At 45.1% G+C, this 17,620-nt stretch overlaps 1 protein-coding gene across 1 annotated transcript in view; it reads right to left on the reverse strand.

Moving 5' to 3' along the window:
* The window catches only part of TIMELESS (timeless circadian clock), a 17,241-nt gene extending 11,963 nt beyond the window's left edge, over window positions 1-5,278 (reverse strand). The window contains exons 1-12 of the mRNA XM_012652761.1: window positions 5,159-5,278; window positions 4,858-5,011; window positions 4,645-4,759; window positions 4,488-4,550; window positions 3,807-3,908; window positions 3,470-3,625; window positions 2,710-2,843; window positions 2,425-2,512; window positions 1,975-2,151; window positions 1,405-1,622; window positions 1,058-1,161; window positions 748-917 (exon numbers count right to left, since the gene is read on the reverse strand). Of these exons, the coding sequence (XP_012508215.1) occupies window positions 748-917; window positions 1,058-1,161; window positions 1,405-1,622; window positions 1,975-2,151; window positions 2,425-2,512; window positions 2,710-2,843; window positions 3,470-3,625; window positions 3,807-3,908; window positions 4,488-4,550; window positions 4,645-4,759; window positions 4,858-5,011; window positions 5,159-5,255 (1,578 nt within the window). The 5' untranslated portion in view covers window positions 5,256-5,278. The remainder of the gene's footprint in view (window positions 1-747; window positions 918-1,057; window positions 1,162-1,404; window positions 1,623-1,974; window positions 2,152-2,424; window positions 2,513-2,709; window positions 2,844-3,469; window positions 3,626-3,806; window positions 3,909-4,487; window positions 4,551-4,644; window positions 4,760-4,857; window positions 5,012-5,158) is intronic.
* Between the last annotated feature and the right edge of the window lie 12,342 nt (window positions 5,279-17,620).

A 17,620-nucleotide genomic window follows, 5' to 3' on the forward strand; every position in this document is an offset into this window, starting at 1 on the left:
GAGGATTACATGAAAACCTTAGCATGGTGTCTGACCCACAGTCAACACACGATAAATGATAGCACCTATTATTACATAATACCATAGAGCCCTGAGTGTAAAATAGCTCACTGCAACCTAGAACTCCTGGACTCAAGCAATCCATCTATCTCAGCCTCAGCCTCCCAAATAGCTGGGACTACAGGCACACACCACCACATCCAGCTATTTTTAAAATTTTTTATAAAGACAGGGTCTCACTTTGTTGCCCAGGCTGGTCTTGAACTCCCAGCCTCAAGTGATCCTCCTACCTCGGCCTCCCCAAACGCTGGGATTATAGGCATGAGCTACCATACCCAGCCTTGACTTTATTCTAATAGTAACCAATACAGCAATAGATTCCAGACCACCTAACTTTCAATTTAAGGCTCTTTCCATCTCACCACAATGCTTCCGAGGAAATATTAAAGCATAATTACTAAATTCTAAAATTACGACTCCCCAGGGTCTATGTACTTGGCATTTAGTAGGTATTCAATAAATGTTTCCTGAATGAATTAAGACATTTACAGCAGATCAGGGATTAATCTAATGCGAGAAGAAAACTATGGTGGACTCATACTGGCAACACCAACAAACCTCTTTGCCCTCTTAGTTCAGAGTAGTTCTAACACATCAACTTAAGCTGCGGAAAACGTGAGGAAAAAGGGCCCCCTGTCCTTCACTCTCCCCTCACAGCTCTTTCTATGTCCTGGGGCTGCCCAGTACCTGCACCACAAGGCTCCCACGGCTGCGACAGAACCGCTCCAACATCTTGAGGAAGAGGTGGGTGGTTTCCACCAAGTCACGAAGGAAAGAGTGAGGCTGGCATCTCTCATCGAACTTTCGAAACAGTGTCAGGAATAATTCTCGGTACTCCATCACATAGAAAATGTTGTCTAGGAATGGGGAAGAGAAGAAAATGGAAGGACCAGTCTAGAAGGCTTAGAAAAGGACAGATGGATAAAGTTGGGACTGAGAAGGAGATTCTAGTCAGGAGATGGGGAAGACTGAGGTGAGGGCCAGGCCAGGGCCTCACTCTTGATGATGCGGCTGCTCTCCCTCACAGCCTCATCCGGAGACACGTCCATCTCATTCACTGTGGCCAGCAGCTCCTGATAGGCCTTTAGAGCCAGGTGCATCCTGTGAATTGAGGTTAAAGAGGAGAAATGGAGGAAAACTTAGGGCACTGGCTCATGGAAACAGCAACACCCCACCACCCCCAAAAAATGTGCCATCAGAAACAGGATTTCCCAGCCAGTCCTTGCTCCCCAGCTTGCCTACCTCAACCCTGAATCAGGGAAAAAGTACCATTTAGAATTCAGGTATTCAGATTCCAAGCCGGGCCGACATGATCATTCCAACTCCAATAACCATTATACTCACCGGCGTGCCCAGGAGGCAGCCTCCTTGCGGTCAGTCAGCATCATCTCATAGTAGTTGGTGAGGTTCTGCTCAATGAAGTGGAAGATACGAACACTGAGGGTCTCAGAAACCAAGGCTGGCTGGAAGGAGGCAGCTCGGTTGAAGGCCATGAAGAAAGCCAAGGCCCACATATAGTAGGTCTCATCATGCTGCTGAGCTTTCTCCCGAAGTAGGTGATCCTAACATCCAAAAAAAAGACACCACCATGACCTCAGGGCTTCCAACTTTCTCCTGTCCATGATGATGGGGTGGCCCCTGGACACCACTGTAATAATACTTTGGGATCCACAATTTCCAACTCTCTCTTATTCTCCCCTTCCCCTTCCTTTGGGGCAATTTCTCCAGAGCCTCTTTTGTTATACCAATAACTCACTCCCCTCCTGGGCTCCTCAATGTCTCTCAGGGGTCCCTATACCCTTCCCATCTACTAGTCCACATCCAGGGTCAGGCCCCTCGCTTCCTCCCCACCACTGGCCTCATCCCCTCTCTGTTCCATCCCTGATTATCTCCACATCCTTCCTCAGCTCTCACCTTTACTGATCCCATGAGCCGATTATAACAGTTCTCCAGGAACTCAGAGCAGAAGTCTCTGAGGAAGAGCCTCACATTGAGGGCAGAGCGGCGCTGAGTGGACAGTTCCCGGGCAGCCTGGCGACGTTTAGGCACCCTCCGGGGCTGCTTTCCCAAATCTGAACTGTAGTTTCGAAGCTGGGGGGTTGGGGAATTAGAATTACTCCTAACCACCACCCTCCCCTTGTAGCTCTTGTCAGTTTCCTCAGAATAAACTCTTAGAAGGTTCTCTCCTATGGTGCTAAGGGAAGATATAGGTGAAGACAGTGTGGCTAATGCCAGAGGCTCTATTTCTCCTACTGTCAACAACTTTCTAAGCCTAAGAACAGAGAAACTTTAACTCCAGAGATGATTACCCTTCTTAGGCCCTGCAACTCCCCATGTTCCCACCCCAGATGTGAGAATACTCACGTTGTGAAGACCTTTGTGAAAGACTAGGTCCCTCTCCCCAATGGATTTCAACCCCTGGACAATGTAGGAGCCCCCAAACCGAGAATGCCTGCAGGAAAAAAAAAAAAGTTCAAGGCGATTCTTCAATTTCCTGGAAGGTTTATCTCTATTCTCTTTCATGAGCACATCAGAGTGAGTTAAAACTATAAAATGTCATCCAATCACCCATCTTAGAATTTGCCCCAACCCCTCAGCATTCCATAGTGTAGAACAAGAACATGAGTAGAACAGCTCTCTGCCACTCACCTGTTGCTTCGCTGGAGAGCTCGGGTCTTCTTTTCTGCCATCTCTCGCTGGCGCAATACCTCTAGTTCTGCCACATCTGTGCTCCGCTCCTGAGCTAAACGTCCCTGCCCTACTCCTGCCAGCTGCTCAGGATTCTAGATTTGGAACAAGAAAGGCAGGGTCACCGGGACAGTCATTCCTTATCCTGAATTCGCCCCTACTGGAGATAGAAAGAGTCAACAAACCGGGACTATTGAAAGGACCCTGTAGGGTAGTTCCCCCTTACCCGAGGGGGATATATCCCAAGACCTCTCGTGGATTCCTGAAACTGCAGATAGCACCAAACTCTATATATACACACTACGTTTTTTGATCTGCCAACAGAAATGGCTATTAAGTGACTAATGGGGGCGGTGGGGGCCGGGGGTAGAGTATACAGAGTGGGTATGCTGGACAAAGGGATGATTCATATCCTAGGTGGGACAGAGTGGGATGATGTGAGATTTCATCATGCTACTCAGAACAGTGTGCGAATTTAAATACTTATTTATTTCTGGAATTTTCCATTTGATATTTTCGGACCAAGGTCGATCATGGGTAACTAAATCTGCAGAAACTGGAATGGTAGATAAGGAGGGGGACTACTGTACTCAAGACATGGCTACTCTACCTGTCACCTGTCTTCCCGAAATAATTTAGCTGTTATTCCAAGAGCAATTCTGGCCACACAGCAGAAAAGTACACGAGTGGAGGGGACTGGGGCAATAGACCAGGGTCTCACCTGGTCACGAAACATGAGGGAGATAATCTCGAGCACGTGGAGGCTCCACTGCTGCTCAGCTGGTGAGCTGGCCAGGAAAAGGAGCAGGTCGTCCAGGCCACTGAGGTGAATGGCCCAGAGAAGCTGGTCATGGACACTGGCGTCATCGTCAATCTTCTGAGCAGGTGAGTGGTAAGGGCAGAAAGGGAGCTCACTCAGTTCCAGTGCCCTGCCTAGAACTTCTCCAACACATTCTCTGACTAAGGCTCCTCCCCCAGGCTTGTCAGAGGACAGAAAAGCCTAAAAAGGGCAGCTCAACCTAACCAAGCCCAAGAACCTGACTGCTCAAGACCCTCACCTTCTCCTGATCAAGGTCAGCTGGGACATGGAGAATATTTCTGACCAGGAGTAGGATCCGCTCAATCAGCAAGTTGTCTTCCTCCTGCCGTTCCTCCCAACCCTAGTCAGAAGGAGAGTCAGAGGAAGAGATGGAAGGCAGCCAGCATCTACCTTGGCTAGAAGACCAAGGCATAGAAGGGAATCAGGGTTAAAAGAAAGAATTCAAGCAGTCCTGAGGCAGCCAGAGACTATGGATTAGACTACTATATCCCCAAGAACTGGGACCATATCTCGACATCTCCTCTTCTGCCCAGAAGGGGTGAAAAGTGCTGGCCAGGCACGGTGGCTCATACTTGTAATTCTAGCACTCTGGGAGGCCAAGGTGGGAGGATTGCTTGAGGTCAGGAATTCAAGACCAGCCTGAGCAAGAACGAGACCTCATCTCTACCAAAAACAGAAAAATTAGCCAAGTGTGGTGGTACACGCCTGTAGTCCCAGCTACCTGGGAGGCTGAGGCAGGAGGATCACTCGAGCTCAGGAATTCGAGGTTGCAGTGAGCTATGATCACACCACTGTACTCTAGCCCAGGCAACAGAGTGAGACTGTCTCAAAATAAATAAATAAACTAAAAAAAAACAACAAAAAAAAAAGAAAAATGCTAACTGTCCCATGGTATCTTGCAAGGTGAAGACTCACTCACCAACTGCAGCAGCTCATACAAGGTTTCACTGAGGACTCCAAATGCCTTCTCACTGGCAAAGGCCTGAGAAACAGGCGAATAGATCTTAAGTAGTACTCACCTGCTTCTTCCCCACTGTCTCAAATTCTGCCCCAGGGACTCTGAAGGAAAGCCTCACCTCTTTGTAGGCCTGCAAATAAGTTAGCACCTGCAGAAAATGGTGTCCTAGGCTGGGCTCCTTAGGCACACTGCCAAAACAGAGCAAGGCTGGTTGTGTCAAGTTCACCATCAGTCTGGGGAGACAACAATGGAGGCAGAAGTTAAGTTCCTTCACCAGACACAAACACCAAAAGTTGGCATATGGTAAAACTTAAAAAGCTGTGGTGTCAACCTGATAACAGCATCAAATAGAGGCTTGTCCTGGCAGTGCTGGGTAAGGATAGGTAGGAGGTCACTCTGCAGAATCTGGGCTGCCCCCAGCTGCTGCCGCACATCTCGTGTCTCATCCTCATGCCTCAAGTAACGGATCAAATCCTTCACACTCTCTTCAGAGACAGAACAAAACATGTACGTGGAACCCTAGAAGAAGCTCCACCCAGGCCCATGTGCTTTTCACACCCATGGATTGAAAAATTCAACAGATCTCTTCAATTTAAGCAACTTTTTACCTATTTCCTCAAAAGGGTACTCACCTAAGCAATCTGGTTCCTTGTGGTAAGTGTCTCCCTCCAAGTACCCAAGGGCACTGCATGTGGCTAGAAGTTCACAGTTCATCATGTACAAATCCATACATCAGTGGACCAGCCAACAGAGAGAAGGAGGGTGGAGACAGAGGAGACAGAATGGTGAGGCCTGCAGAGACAGGGAAAAATAGCAAATGTAGAGTCCTCTCCCTGAAAAAGACAAGGAACAGGACAAGGCCCTAACACTCAGAATATTCTGAACAAGATCCTCAACTGCTTCACTTTTGTCAGAACCCAAATTGCTACTACCAGTCCCAGGGAACATTTTAAGTTGTGCCTTCTACCTGATGAAAATCAAAGTGTCTCCATCCTATGAATTAAGTACCTGCCCCATACTCTAACCTGGGTCTGAAACTGTAGAAACAATCTGTTTCGGAGTTAAGATAACGGAGTAGAAAAAAAGGTTGGTTAGAGAAGGGTATTAACTATGAGACTTTCACCCTTAGAGAGCTCTGCAGCCTTTGTTTTTATTTCATCATGACATCCTACCATTGACCTTGCTTAGAACTGGTCTGCTGTGGAGGAGCCAAGGTAAAGGGGCAGGGTGGCCTGGAGGACTGTGTGAGGTTATCTGTCTGGGAGCCTTCCCAGATATGGCTTTGTCTCTGCTATTAGAATACTTTATCATTCTATCATTCTATCTGTCATATTAGAAAAAAAAAACAAAACCTTAAAACGCAGTCCCCCTCTACCTTCTGGAGTGCTTCCACATAGGGACAGCTCTGATATACCAAAGGAATTAAGAAAACTCAGCACTGACCATACAGAGATTCTACTTAGGATCTGATATATCCTAGGAGCCCTGAGGTTTCTGGGGCATTGGAGATGTGTGGAGAGAGCTCCTTCACTCTCCTCCCCAAAGTTATTCTTAAACCTTGGTAATCTCAGCAGAAGTCAGCACCTAACAGAATTGATGGGGAAAAGGTGTGAAGAGGAACCGGCAAACTCCCTGTCATTCTCCCCAGAAGAATCATCTCCCTTTTCTGAAGTATGTCCCTTTTAATTAAGGTCCCTAACCCTTGTAGGATAATCAAGTAGGCATAGATCTACGATTCTAGATGTCTCAGAACCTGACACTAGTGACACAGACACAGACACACGTTACATTCTTTACCCTGCTCCTGTGTAAAATCGGGAATATCCATCTATTCTATATCTTGGCACCTTCGGCCACACTGCTGTCTCCCCTTGGCAGCATCCTCTAAAAACACCTCTCCTGGCTCCCATACCTACCTCTAAGACCCTGACTCCACCCCTGTTCCTCCACAGGAAATAGACAGTGAGTTTCCAAAGGACTAAGGTTTAATGCTTGATGTTATCTCCTTGCATTTATGTAACTGGTCTATTTCTTCAGGTTGCCTGCCACCCCCTAGCTCCCACCCCAGTGCCAACCTACTTTCTGACTGCTCAGCCCAGCAACACAGTAAGCCACGAAAACACTCTTGAGTGACCAGAACTAAAAGGAGACCTCCTGTAGCCATCCTTTCTCCAGGACCTACAGATCCTGAAACCTGGCTCCAGTGAGGTAAGTTCAGTATGTGACATCCCTGACTCTCCTCAAAGATACATCCAGCTTTTCCAGAGAGACCACTGTTGTGTGCACATACTCACACATGCACACACACCGAGACTGAAGGGGCTTCCCTGTCTGCTGTTTCCAAGTAGCAGCCTCGAAAGCTGACAAAAACAGACAGCAGAGCAATATGACAAAAACAGACAGCAGAGCAATAAACATGCTGAATCAATATATCGCCTTTGAAATGAGACAGAGCATCACACTTTGGCACTAAAAGCTGTGAAATGAGGAAGTATTCTAATAGCAGAGACAAAGCCATATCTGGGAAGGCTCCCAGACAGATAACCTCACACAGTCCTCCAGGCCACCCTGCCCCTTTACCTTGGCTCCTCCACGGCAGACCAGTTCTAATCAAGATCAATGGTAGGATGTCATGGTGAAATAAAAACAAAAAAATAAAAATACAAAAAAAAAAGAAAAAAAAATTCTAAGCAAGGACTCAGTATTTGTAAAAACGGCCCCAGCAGAGCACTCAAACCTCTGCTTTCTACACATCACTTTACCTAAAAGGCAAAAATAATGAAGACAGTAACAGCCATCACTCCTGGCTACCAAAATAAGAGGGGGAGAACAAAGATAAGGAAGCAGCAGTGCTGGCAGATGCTAGAAGGGGAGACGTTACAGGGAGATGTTACGTAAGAGACCCAGGCTAATCTGCAGTTTTGACAAAACCAGGCTGTGGAGCAACAGGCAAAGAAAAGGAAGAAATGGGTCAGACAACCTATTATAATGCTCCTAGGCCAAAGGCCGCGAGGCAAGCCCATGGCCTTGGGCCTACATTCATTGGAACTGGAATAAAAGAGCTTTCGACAGGGATTCCAGCTCTAGTTGGTAGAAACACATTATCAAAAAATCAGCCACAGGCTGGCATGGTGGCTCACGTCTGTAATCCTGGCACTTTGGGAGGCTGAGTTGGGAGGATTGCTTAAGGTCAGGAGTTGCTCTTGCAAGAGCAAGACCCTGTCTCTATAAAAAATAGCAAAGAAAAATTAGCCAGACGTCTTGGTGCGCTTTCGTAGTCTGAGCTACGTGGGAGGCTCAAGGAGGATCCCTTGAGCCCAGGAGTTTGAGGTTGCAGTGAGCTATGATGACGCCACTACACTCCAGCCTGGGTGACAGAGTGAGACGCTGTCTCAAAAACCAAAAAAAAAAAAAAAAATCAGCCATGCGTTGGTTCATGTCTATAATCCCAGCACTTTGGGCGGCTGAGGCAGGAAGATCACTTGAGCCACTTGAGCCCAGGAGTTTGAGACCAGCCTGGGCAACATAGAGACCCTATCTCTATAAAAAATTTAAAAAACAGCCAAACGTGAGTCCCAGTTACTCAGAAGGCTGAGGCAGGAGGATCGCTTGAGCCCAGGAGTTCAGAACTGTAGTGAATTATGATCGCACCACTACACTCCAGCATGGGTGACTGAGGGAGACCCTGTCTCTGAAAATAAATGTATATATAGATACATATATATATATATGTATCAGCCATGGACAGAAAACTTAGACCTTTCACATTCTTTCATTCAGTTAACAAAAGCTACTCACCCAGTCTTTCTGGCCACATCTTCCTCTCCTTGATTGCTTATAATCTAATTATTTGTATTATATCTATATCACATATATCCATCCAACCCACCACTTTCTGTCAGATCTATGGTTTGGTTGCCTCCTCTGGCTGTTAGACTCCCTACCCAGGAACACAAACATACATGTTCAAAAACATAGAGCTCCTGAAGGTCTCCAAACCTTTGCTCAGTTTATTTATTTCCTCAATTTGGAAGGTCTACCCTCCCTTATCTCTAGAAGTTCTAAGCCTATCTGACCTTCAAGATCGAGCTGAAATGCCACCCCATGAAGCTTGCTTTTTTGTTTCTTTTTTAGAGACAGAGGCCTTGCTGAAGTGCAGTGGTGTGATCACAGCTCAATGTAACCTTGAACTCCTGGGCTCAAGCAATCCTCCCGTTTTAACCTCCCAAGTAGATGGTACTACAGTCATGTACCACCACACCTGGCTAATTAAAATACAATTTCTTTTGTAGAGACAGGGCCTCCCTATGTTGCCACGGCTAGCTGGTCTTGAACTCCTGGCCTCAAGCAATCCTCTCACCTCAGCCTCCCAAAGTGCTAGGATTATAGGCATGAGCCCATTGGTTGTCCATGAAGCTTTTTCTCTCAGAGCCCTCAGGAGGATGGGATTTGATGGCCCGTATCACTCTGTATGTATTTCCTACCCCAGCACCTAACTACTTCCTGTCTTACATTATATTTATCCAGAACAGTTCTTTTCTCCTCTACTAAACATGGTCTCATGCATTTCTAAACACACTGACTCAAGGAACTTTCATATGGGAGACATTCATTAAAAACTGTTGAATGCAACTTGGTATAATAGAAAGAACAAGATAATGGTGAAAAGATGAGGTCGGAGTCCTGGCTTCACTGTTTACTGGTCTATTTTTTTTACCTAGTCAACCTTAGATTCCTCATCTGAAAAATAAGAAGGAGGATACCATGGCAGCCATGAAGGGGCTCCTTAGATTTCTCTTCAAGAGCTTGCCATTCAGCTACAAAGAATGTAATTAGCTGACAGACCCTCCAGGATCCACCTTAACCCTACTGTTCCCTGGAGTGCCCCAGCTAATGACTAAGCATGTGGGCATAGGGCCTCGCAATTTCTGTCCAAAGAGGCCTCCTCCACCAGGGAATCCTTGCTTCAGATTTTTCCGTAAGATTGGCTAAGACTATCAGATCTGCCTTGTTGTCTGAGGCTCTCCCTGCCCCCAATCCTGCTCCCTCCCCCTTAATCTATCACAGGCATACTACACACCTCAATAAACCTCTGGTACCCCTAACCCCATCTGAGTGTCTACTTCTTAGAGGACCTGAACTGAGATACTTACCGTATCTCCCTTACGTGGTTATTGTGGGTAACTTATGAAATCGCTCACGTAAAAGAATTTTGTAAACCGTGATGAATAATACAAAGTTAAATTAAATCGGGCCAGGCGTGGTGGCTCACTGGCTCACACCTGTAATCCTAGCACTCTGAGAGGCCAAGGTGGGGAGATCACTTGAGCTCAGTAGTTACAGTAGCCTGAGCAAGAGCGAGACCCCCATCTCTACAAAAAATAGAAAAATTAGCTGGGCACAGTGGCACACGCCTGCAGTCACAGCTTCGCAGTAGGTTGAAGTAGGAGGATCACTCAAGCTCAGGAGTTTGAGACTGCAGTGACCTATGATGATGCCACTGCACTCTATGTAGGGTGACAGAGCAAGACTCTGCCTTGAAAAAAAAACAAATTAATTAATTAATTTTAAAGGACATAGAGTAACCATGTGACCTAGCAAGTCTACACTTAACATTAGTCTTAGGTATATATTTGAGAAATGAAATGAATGTCCACACAAAAACTTGCACACAAATGTCCATAGTAGCATTATTAATAGCCAAAATGTGGAAAAAGCCCAAATGTCCATCAAGTGATAAATAAACGAAAAGCAATATATCTATATAATGGAATATTATTTGACAATAAAAAAGAATGGAGTAGTGATACATGCTACAAAGTGGATGAAACTTGAAAACATTATGTTCAGTGAAAGAAGCCAAGCACAAAAGGTCATATATCTTAGGATTCTATTTATATGAAATGTCCAGAATGGCAAATCCATAAAGACAGAAAACGGATTAGTGGTTCCTGGGACTGGGGGTAAGGAAGGAATGGGGAGTGACTGCTAATAGGTACAGGGTTTCTTTCGGGGGTGTTTGCTATTAGAAGACCAGGCACTATTGGCTCATCAGCCTAGGAAACATAGCGAGTATCCACCTCTACAAAAAATTTTTAAAATTAGCCAGGCGTGGTGGCCTGCACCTATAGTTGGGAGACTGAGCCAAGATTACTTGAGCCCAGGAGTTGGAGGTTGCAGTGAGCTGTGATCACACCACTGCACTCTAGTCTGGGCAAAAGAAGGAGACCCTGCCTAAAAAAAAAAAAAAAAAACAAATAAAAAAACTGACATTAGATAGTGGCAATGGTTGTACAACTCTGTGAATATACTAAAAACCACTAAACTGTACACTTTAAAGGGTGAATTTTATAATATGTGAATTACAGCACAATACTGTTGTTATAAACAACACTCCACACAATTACTATATATACATACACACACACACACACACACACACACACACAAATATACACTGTTTTCACTATTTTAACTCCAAAAAAAACGAAGGACAAAAATCTCAGGATAGAGTATAATCCTTTAAATTTAATAAATATGATCCTATGAAAAAACTCATTACACTGTCTTTATTTTCATATTTTATCACTGACCAAGTGGGAACTTTGTCAAACACCTTAGACCCAGCATATCTTGACATTTAAAAGAGATGTTAGTTACTTTTCCCACTCAACTAAGTATCAAGCAGTTCAGATGAAGCAACATTCATCTGAAATCAATACTGTAGGCCTAAATGCAAGAACCAAAGGGAAATAATGGATAAAATATTAAATACATTTGCAATTCAAAGTAGAAAATTAATTTACATTTTGAAAACAAAACACTGTGCCCCAAACCAACCCTGCTCCAAGGACCAGCTTTGAGAACCACCAGTAAGAACAGAATGGCACCTAGCATTTGAATTCCAATTCTGTCCAGTAGTAAATTGGTGACTTTGAGCATGGGGCTTAACTTAAACAGTTTCCTTATCAGCATACTGATCAAATAATAATACCTATCCTTATAGGGTAGTAGAGAAGTTTAGATGAGACCATATAAAGTAATGCTACCCAAAGCATGGTCTTCAGACTATTGCCAGTCCACAAACTGTTAACAATCTGCATCCAGATAAGTACAGAAATAAAGCATTAGCACTTACAACATCTTAAAGCAATTTGACACTTAGTTTGTTTGTTGAATTTAATAATAATAATAATAAAAAGCCCATATTCTGTATGTCTTTTTTTTCCATATTATTTTTGTATTTTACAAAAGTGCTTTTAGAAAAGTATTGACCTGCAACAGCTTAATGGAAAAATTCACCTGGTCCTTTACTAAGAAAGTTTGAGAAGCAGTGATATCAAGTATTTCACCCAGTGCTAAGCACAAAGGACCCCCAAAATATTAATTTCCCCTCCATATGTCAGACTATAGTCAGTCACTAAATACTTAGGAAGAACCTTCTACCCAAAAGATAGTGGCACTGCTGAAGGAATTTAAGAAATTTAGTTGCAAAAAACCTAACCCCCACAATATAGAAGAAACAATGTAAAAGATAAGGCAGTACAAGCTCTAAATAAGTGATATGGGGGGAAAAATTATGAAAAACTAGGGCTCTTTTCAGGTTACAGTGGCCAAGGAGAGTTTGTCAGAGGAAGCCTGAGAAGGCTGCACAGGGCAGGCAGCTGGGAATGGGAGGGGTACTTAGGCAGAGAACCACCAGAGCAAAAGCAAAGAGGGAGCCACTATGAATAGACGAGTTTGAAAGGAAAGCAATCGGAAGGGAGTCTGGAACTGGCTTCCTGCGAAAACCTTGTCTTTGTTCATCAATTCGAAGATTTAAGACATAAACTAGGGAGCCACTGAAGATTCTGAGCTAGAAAAGAAAACGATCAAACTGGAGTCGCATACATCCTACTACTGTATCAGTTTAGCCACTCTCCTGAGTGGCCTCAATCTCTCCTCCTTTCACTGCACTCACTCTGCAAAAGACCATAATCTGAGATCAATGCAATCATCTGCTTTCTAGCCTCTTCAGCTCAAACCTACTCTCGGATTTGGTGGACAAAACCAAACAACTATATAATTATACACAACAGATGAGCAGGGCCCTCAACTTGGTCCAGCTAATCTTTTCAGTGTTCCTGGTCTGCTTCATTGGCTCCTCCCAAGGAACATTTGTTTCTATTAATAACTTCCATCATTATTCTCAAGCCCCTTTACGCCACTGCTTCCTATTCCTCTCAGCTGGTATGTCTACCCCCCTTCCTCTTGGGAACAATTAAGGTCATCAGACATGAACTCTTTCAACTCCCTGCACCTAAGCCTAAAAACATACACATTTCGAATACCCTTACCTATTTGCTTCTACTCTAACCCTCCATCTGTAATCTTGATCAATCACTTCCTATGCCTTTGTTGGTTATTCCTCATTTCTCATTTATTTCCAACCTGCCCTTTATACTGGCCCCATCCCCATATATTTCGAGTTGCTCAAAGCTCTTCCATATTAAGGGGGAAAAAAAAATCCAATATTACATAAAACCTTCCCTGGACCCCATGTTGGCTGTTCCAACACTTTTCCCCTAAGTGCTGATATTTTGCAGGCTTGCATCTTAAACCTTCTTCCCATCTCACTCTACACAGACTGACTAGGCAAACTCACCCACTCTCACAAGCTTCAACTACCATCCAAGCCAGCAGCCAGCAAATCAGTATCTCTGGCTCTTCAGGTGCCAATCTCACATATTAAACTAATGAATAGCATTCTCCACTTTTATGTCTCTACCTTACATTCAACATGTCCAAAATTAAACTCATCTTCTCAAGTTTGTGTCCACTTCTGTTTTGGATCTCTCAAGGACTGACACTATCTCCCCAGTTGTTCACATTAGTAGAAACCATAGATACCTCCATCTCACTTAACTCCTTAAGCTCCTCTATTGACCCCTTTCTATCCCAACTGCTACTGCCTTAGTTCAGTTCTCAGTATCTCTTGCTTACTCAACCTCTTCCTAATCTCTTTCCCTGCACCCAGTCTTGTTCCCTTAAATCTAGCCTCAAATGATCCGTCAATATAATACCTTGCTTAAAATATCCTTCAATGGATACATAAGAAAGTTCACACTGGATGTCTCTGAAGAGAACTGGGGGATCTAGGGTAGGAGAAATATTTATCTTTCACTTGGGTACTATTTGAATTGTTTACCATCAACATACAAAACTAAAGTCTCAGTGACTCCCAATGCCTACAATACAAAGTCCTTCATGATCTCTCTGCTGTTTACCTCTCAAGCCACTACTTTAGGCCGGCATGGTGGCTCACGTCTATAATCCTAGCACTCTGGGAGGCCGAGGTGGGTGGATCATCTGAGCTCAGGAGTTCGAGACCAGCCTGAGCAAGAGCAAGACCCCATCTCTACTAAAAAATGGAAAGAAATTAGCTGGACAACTAAAAATATATATAGAAAAAATTAGCCAGGCAGGGCACGTGCCTGTAGTCCCAGCTACTCAGGAGGCTGAGGCAGTAGGATTGCTTGAGCCCAGGACTTTGAGGTTGCTGTGAGCTAGGCTGACGCCACGGCACTCTAGCCCGGGCAACAGAGCGAGACTCTGTCTCAAAAAAAAAAAAAGCCACTACTTTGTCCAGAATGCCCTTCATCCATCCACCTGGCTATTGACTTATCTTTTAAGACTCTGCCCAAAAGGTACTTCCTCCTGACTTCTCCACAAAAAAGCAGCCTCTTTCTCCTTTTTGTCTACTCTGTGTTGTACACAGATTTCCATAATGGCACTTACATTTCATGTTGTATATAACAGTTAAATTGTTTTAAATGTCTATCTCCCTCCATTAGCCTTAGATTTAGATTCCCTGAGGACAGGAATTGTTTCTTATTCACCTTTGAATTTTCAGAGCCTGGTTACTGGGTCAAAATTTCCAGGGGATAATAGTTGGGCAGAAGTGTTTTGAAAATGCTCCCCACGTGATTCTAACTCTATTCCCTGTTGACAGCTGCACTAAAATGTAAACTCCTTGAGATCAGGAATCATCATGACCAGCACACTGTAGGTGCTCAGTAAATGTTTTACCAACCTGAACTGAAATAGACAAGTCTGCAAGTTGAGGGAGGAGAGGTTGGGGCTGGAGATTTGGAGGTATAGGATATAAGATGGTGCAAGAGTGCAGTGAGAGACCTAAGGAAGCCAGGGAGGACTTTTTTATCACCCTGTCACTAACTGCAGGGGACTCATTTACACGTGTTTTTCCTGCCAGACTGTGGATTCCTTAAGGAACAGTAGTAACTCTGTCCTATTGATCTCTGCATACCTGATGCTGAGCACAGTGCATGGTGGATGTTAGAAGTTCAGTGACTTTTTATTGAGTTGTATCAGTGCCACTAACAGAGGGAGGTACAATATTTCAGGGACACAAAGGAAGAAGTGACTAACTTGGCCTAGGACGGCTGGATAAATTGGGTTTTCAGAGGGGCAGTTGAGCTCAGTTGTCAAAGAGAAGTTCATTTGGCAGAGAAGTAGCAAGAACTTCCAAGCAGAGGGAATAGCAGGAACATAGGTGCTGGAGTATGAAAGAGCACAATGCAGATACAACCCTTCCATGTTGCTAGGAGTCAAGTGCATAAGATAAGAAAAATGTTAGGGAGCTTTAGAAAATGAGATTGAGAGGGTCAGGACCAGACTGTGAAAGGCCATGGACACCCACCTACAGATTTAAGCCTGACCACTTTGGCCACTTTGGGTGGCCAAATAGAAGTTTTAAATTTACTATAAAATGATCAGATTGACTTTTTATAAAGGTACTAGTGGCAACATGAAAGGCAGACGAAAGAACTGAGACACTCAAGGGAAGGCGCTTATTTAGAGGCTGATGCTGTAGCCGACAAGCTGAAACAGAAGGGACTGGAGAAAGGGAGAAATCCACTCTACAAAAATCCAAGATTTAAGTCAAGCGGCCTGTGAATTCCTACCGCTGCTGACCACCAAGCCACACACCTGAACTGGTTGGGGAACGCCGAAGTAGAATTCCCCCAGGAACCTTCTGTTCTACTTTTGGAGTTCCAAGCCCCTTCCTATCAGAGACCCATCCCATACGAGGCCCAAGGTGTGCAGAGTGGCTCAGGGTGGGGCCCCGCCCTTGTCTCTAACCAGGTGGCGGGAAAGGGGACTCGGCGCCTCCCAGGAGTGCCCTTCCGGTTTTTCAGGGGACATGTGTCCACTTAGAACCCTCTCGCCGCACACTCACTCACCCGCTCCCCGCAGGTCCTCAGGAGCCCGGAGGAGCCGGCAGCCCTCAGGCGCGCGGCCGCAGCTTTTCCCGCCACCAGGCTCGGCGGGACCAGTCCCCGCCTGCGCGGGGAGGGGCGGGGCGAGCCGGGCTGGTCCACGTGACTCCGTGAGGGGGTCGGCGTGGTGTTGGTGGTGAAGTAAGGGTAAGGAAAGCGAGTGCAAGGACTGTTTTATCCAAGTACATGCTCTACATTGACCTAAAAATCACAGCGCTGTGATTTTGTGCGGCATTGTAACAGAATCGATGTCCGATTAGAGGTGAATTTACAAACATTCTTCCCCTTTCTTCTAGTCAAGTGAACTATTCCAAGTCTTAGCTAGAAAAGTTAGGTTTTATTTGGGAGGAAGGGGAGAGCCGAGGTGCGGGGGGAGTGGTCTTTGAGGGGAAGGGGTTGTCTGTGGTACTACAGCATAAGTTAAAGCTTGCGATGTATGCAAGAGGCTCATAAAAAGGAAGAGATCAACAATAAATATTCATTGGTCAGTTGAGCGTCTCCTCTGGCCTCTGTGAGATGACTGTATTTTGCCAACGACAAAAGAAGGTAGGTTAGCCCAGCTCTGCCCCTGTAGTCCCAGCTACTCGGGAGGCTGAGGCAGGAGGATCGAGGATCGCTTGAGCCCTGGAGTTCGAGGCTGCAGTGTGCCACGATTGAGCCTATGAATGGCCACTGCACTCCAGCCTGGGCAACATAGCGAGACCCCGTCTCTAGGAAAAAAAAAAAAAGAAGAAGATAGGGCTCAAATGAATACTCGAATAATTATCTCCTGAATTGTTAAGCATTTGAATAGAAGGAATCAATTTCTGGGGTATGGAGAAGAGTTAGAAGATATTTGCTTCAAGTTGAAAGGACAAATGAGAGAAGTGAAAAGACACATACAAGAACAAAAGACTAGAACTAGTGATAGAAGCAAAAAGATGCCATTTGAAGAGTTTTGATTTGCTCTAAATTAAAACTCTGAGGGTCAAAGTCTCTCCCTCCATATCCCACACTCCCATCTACATTTGCTCTAGGCATCAAACTTTCTGTTTTGGCCTTAAGGAGCAATTCTGGGGCCTAAGTACTGTCTGCCAGGAGGCCACACCAGGGGGTGTCAGGCAAACCAGTTAAACTGCTTAATTTGTCTAGATTCTAGGCTCACTGCCTACCCCTTATTTAGGTTAGGAGCTCCCTGGCCCAGGGCCACCAAAGAGATCCATTATGCCAGAATGAACACAAAACCCAGCCAGTGGATATTGACAGGTTTATGTGGCTTTACAGAACAACTCAAATCCCAGTGTTCATTTTTCTCAGAGCTACTTCCCCACCCAAGTCCCTGGGGCAAGCATCCCTGAGATAAGTAGGCTAAATGTTCCCATTAACTTCCCTAAAACTTCTTGGTACACTTACACTCTGAGCTAGCCTAATACCTACCTCCATTGAGTCCCCTCTCCCAACCCTTGGAATGCCTTGTCTCCTCTGCTTCTCAGTCTCTTGTGAGGAGTAACTCCCTGCTTCCCTGTTCCTTCAAAAACCAAGAGCCATACACTTGACGGGCAGCAGAGAGTAAAGGCCAGAAACCTAAGGTCTTGGTTCCTGGTGCTCACCACATGGGGTTGAGGAAGGGAGGTATAGCATGACACCTCTTTTCCCTTCCCTAGCTCTCAGAGGCAGCCACACTCACATTCATATGCATAATTGAGCACACACAGCGAAAGGAGGTGGGATGGGGAGGAAGGGAAGTTTGCACCAACCAGCTCATGAATGCAACTTGAAAGATTTCACACAGCAAAAGGGGAAAAAAAAACACACACACATAAGTTAAAAAATAAA

Source organism: Propithecus coquereli, unplaced genomic scaffold (genome assembly GCF_000956105.1).
Source record: "Propithecus coquereli isolate 6110/MARCELLA unplaced genomic scaffold, Pcoq_1.0 Scaffold111, whole genome shotgun sequence".
NCBI lineage: Eukaryota > Metazoa > Chordata > Mammalia > Primates > Indriidae > Propithecus > Propithecus coquereli.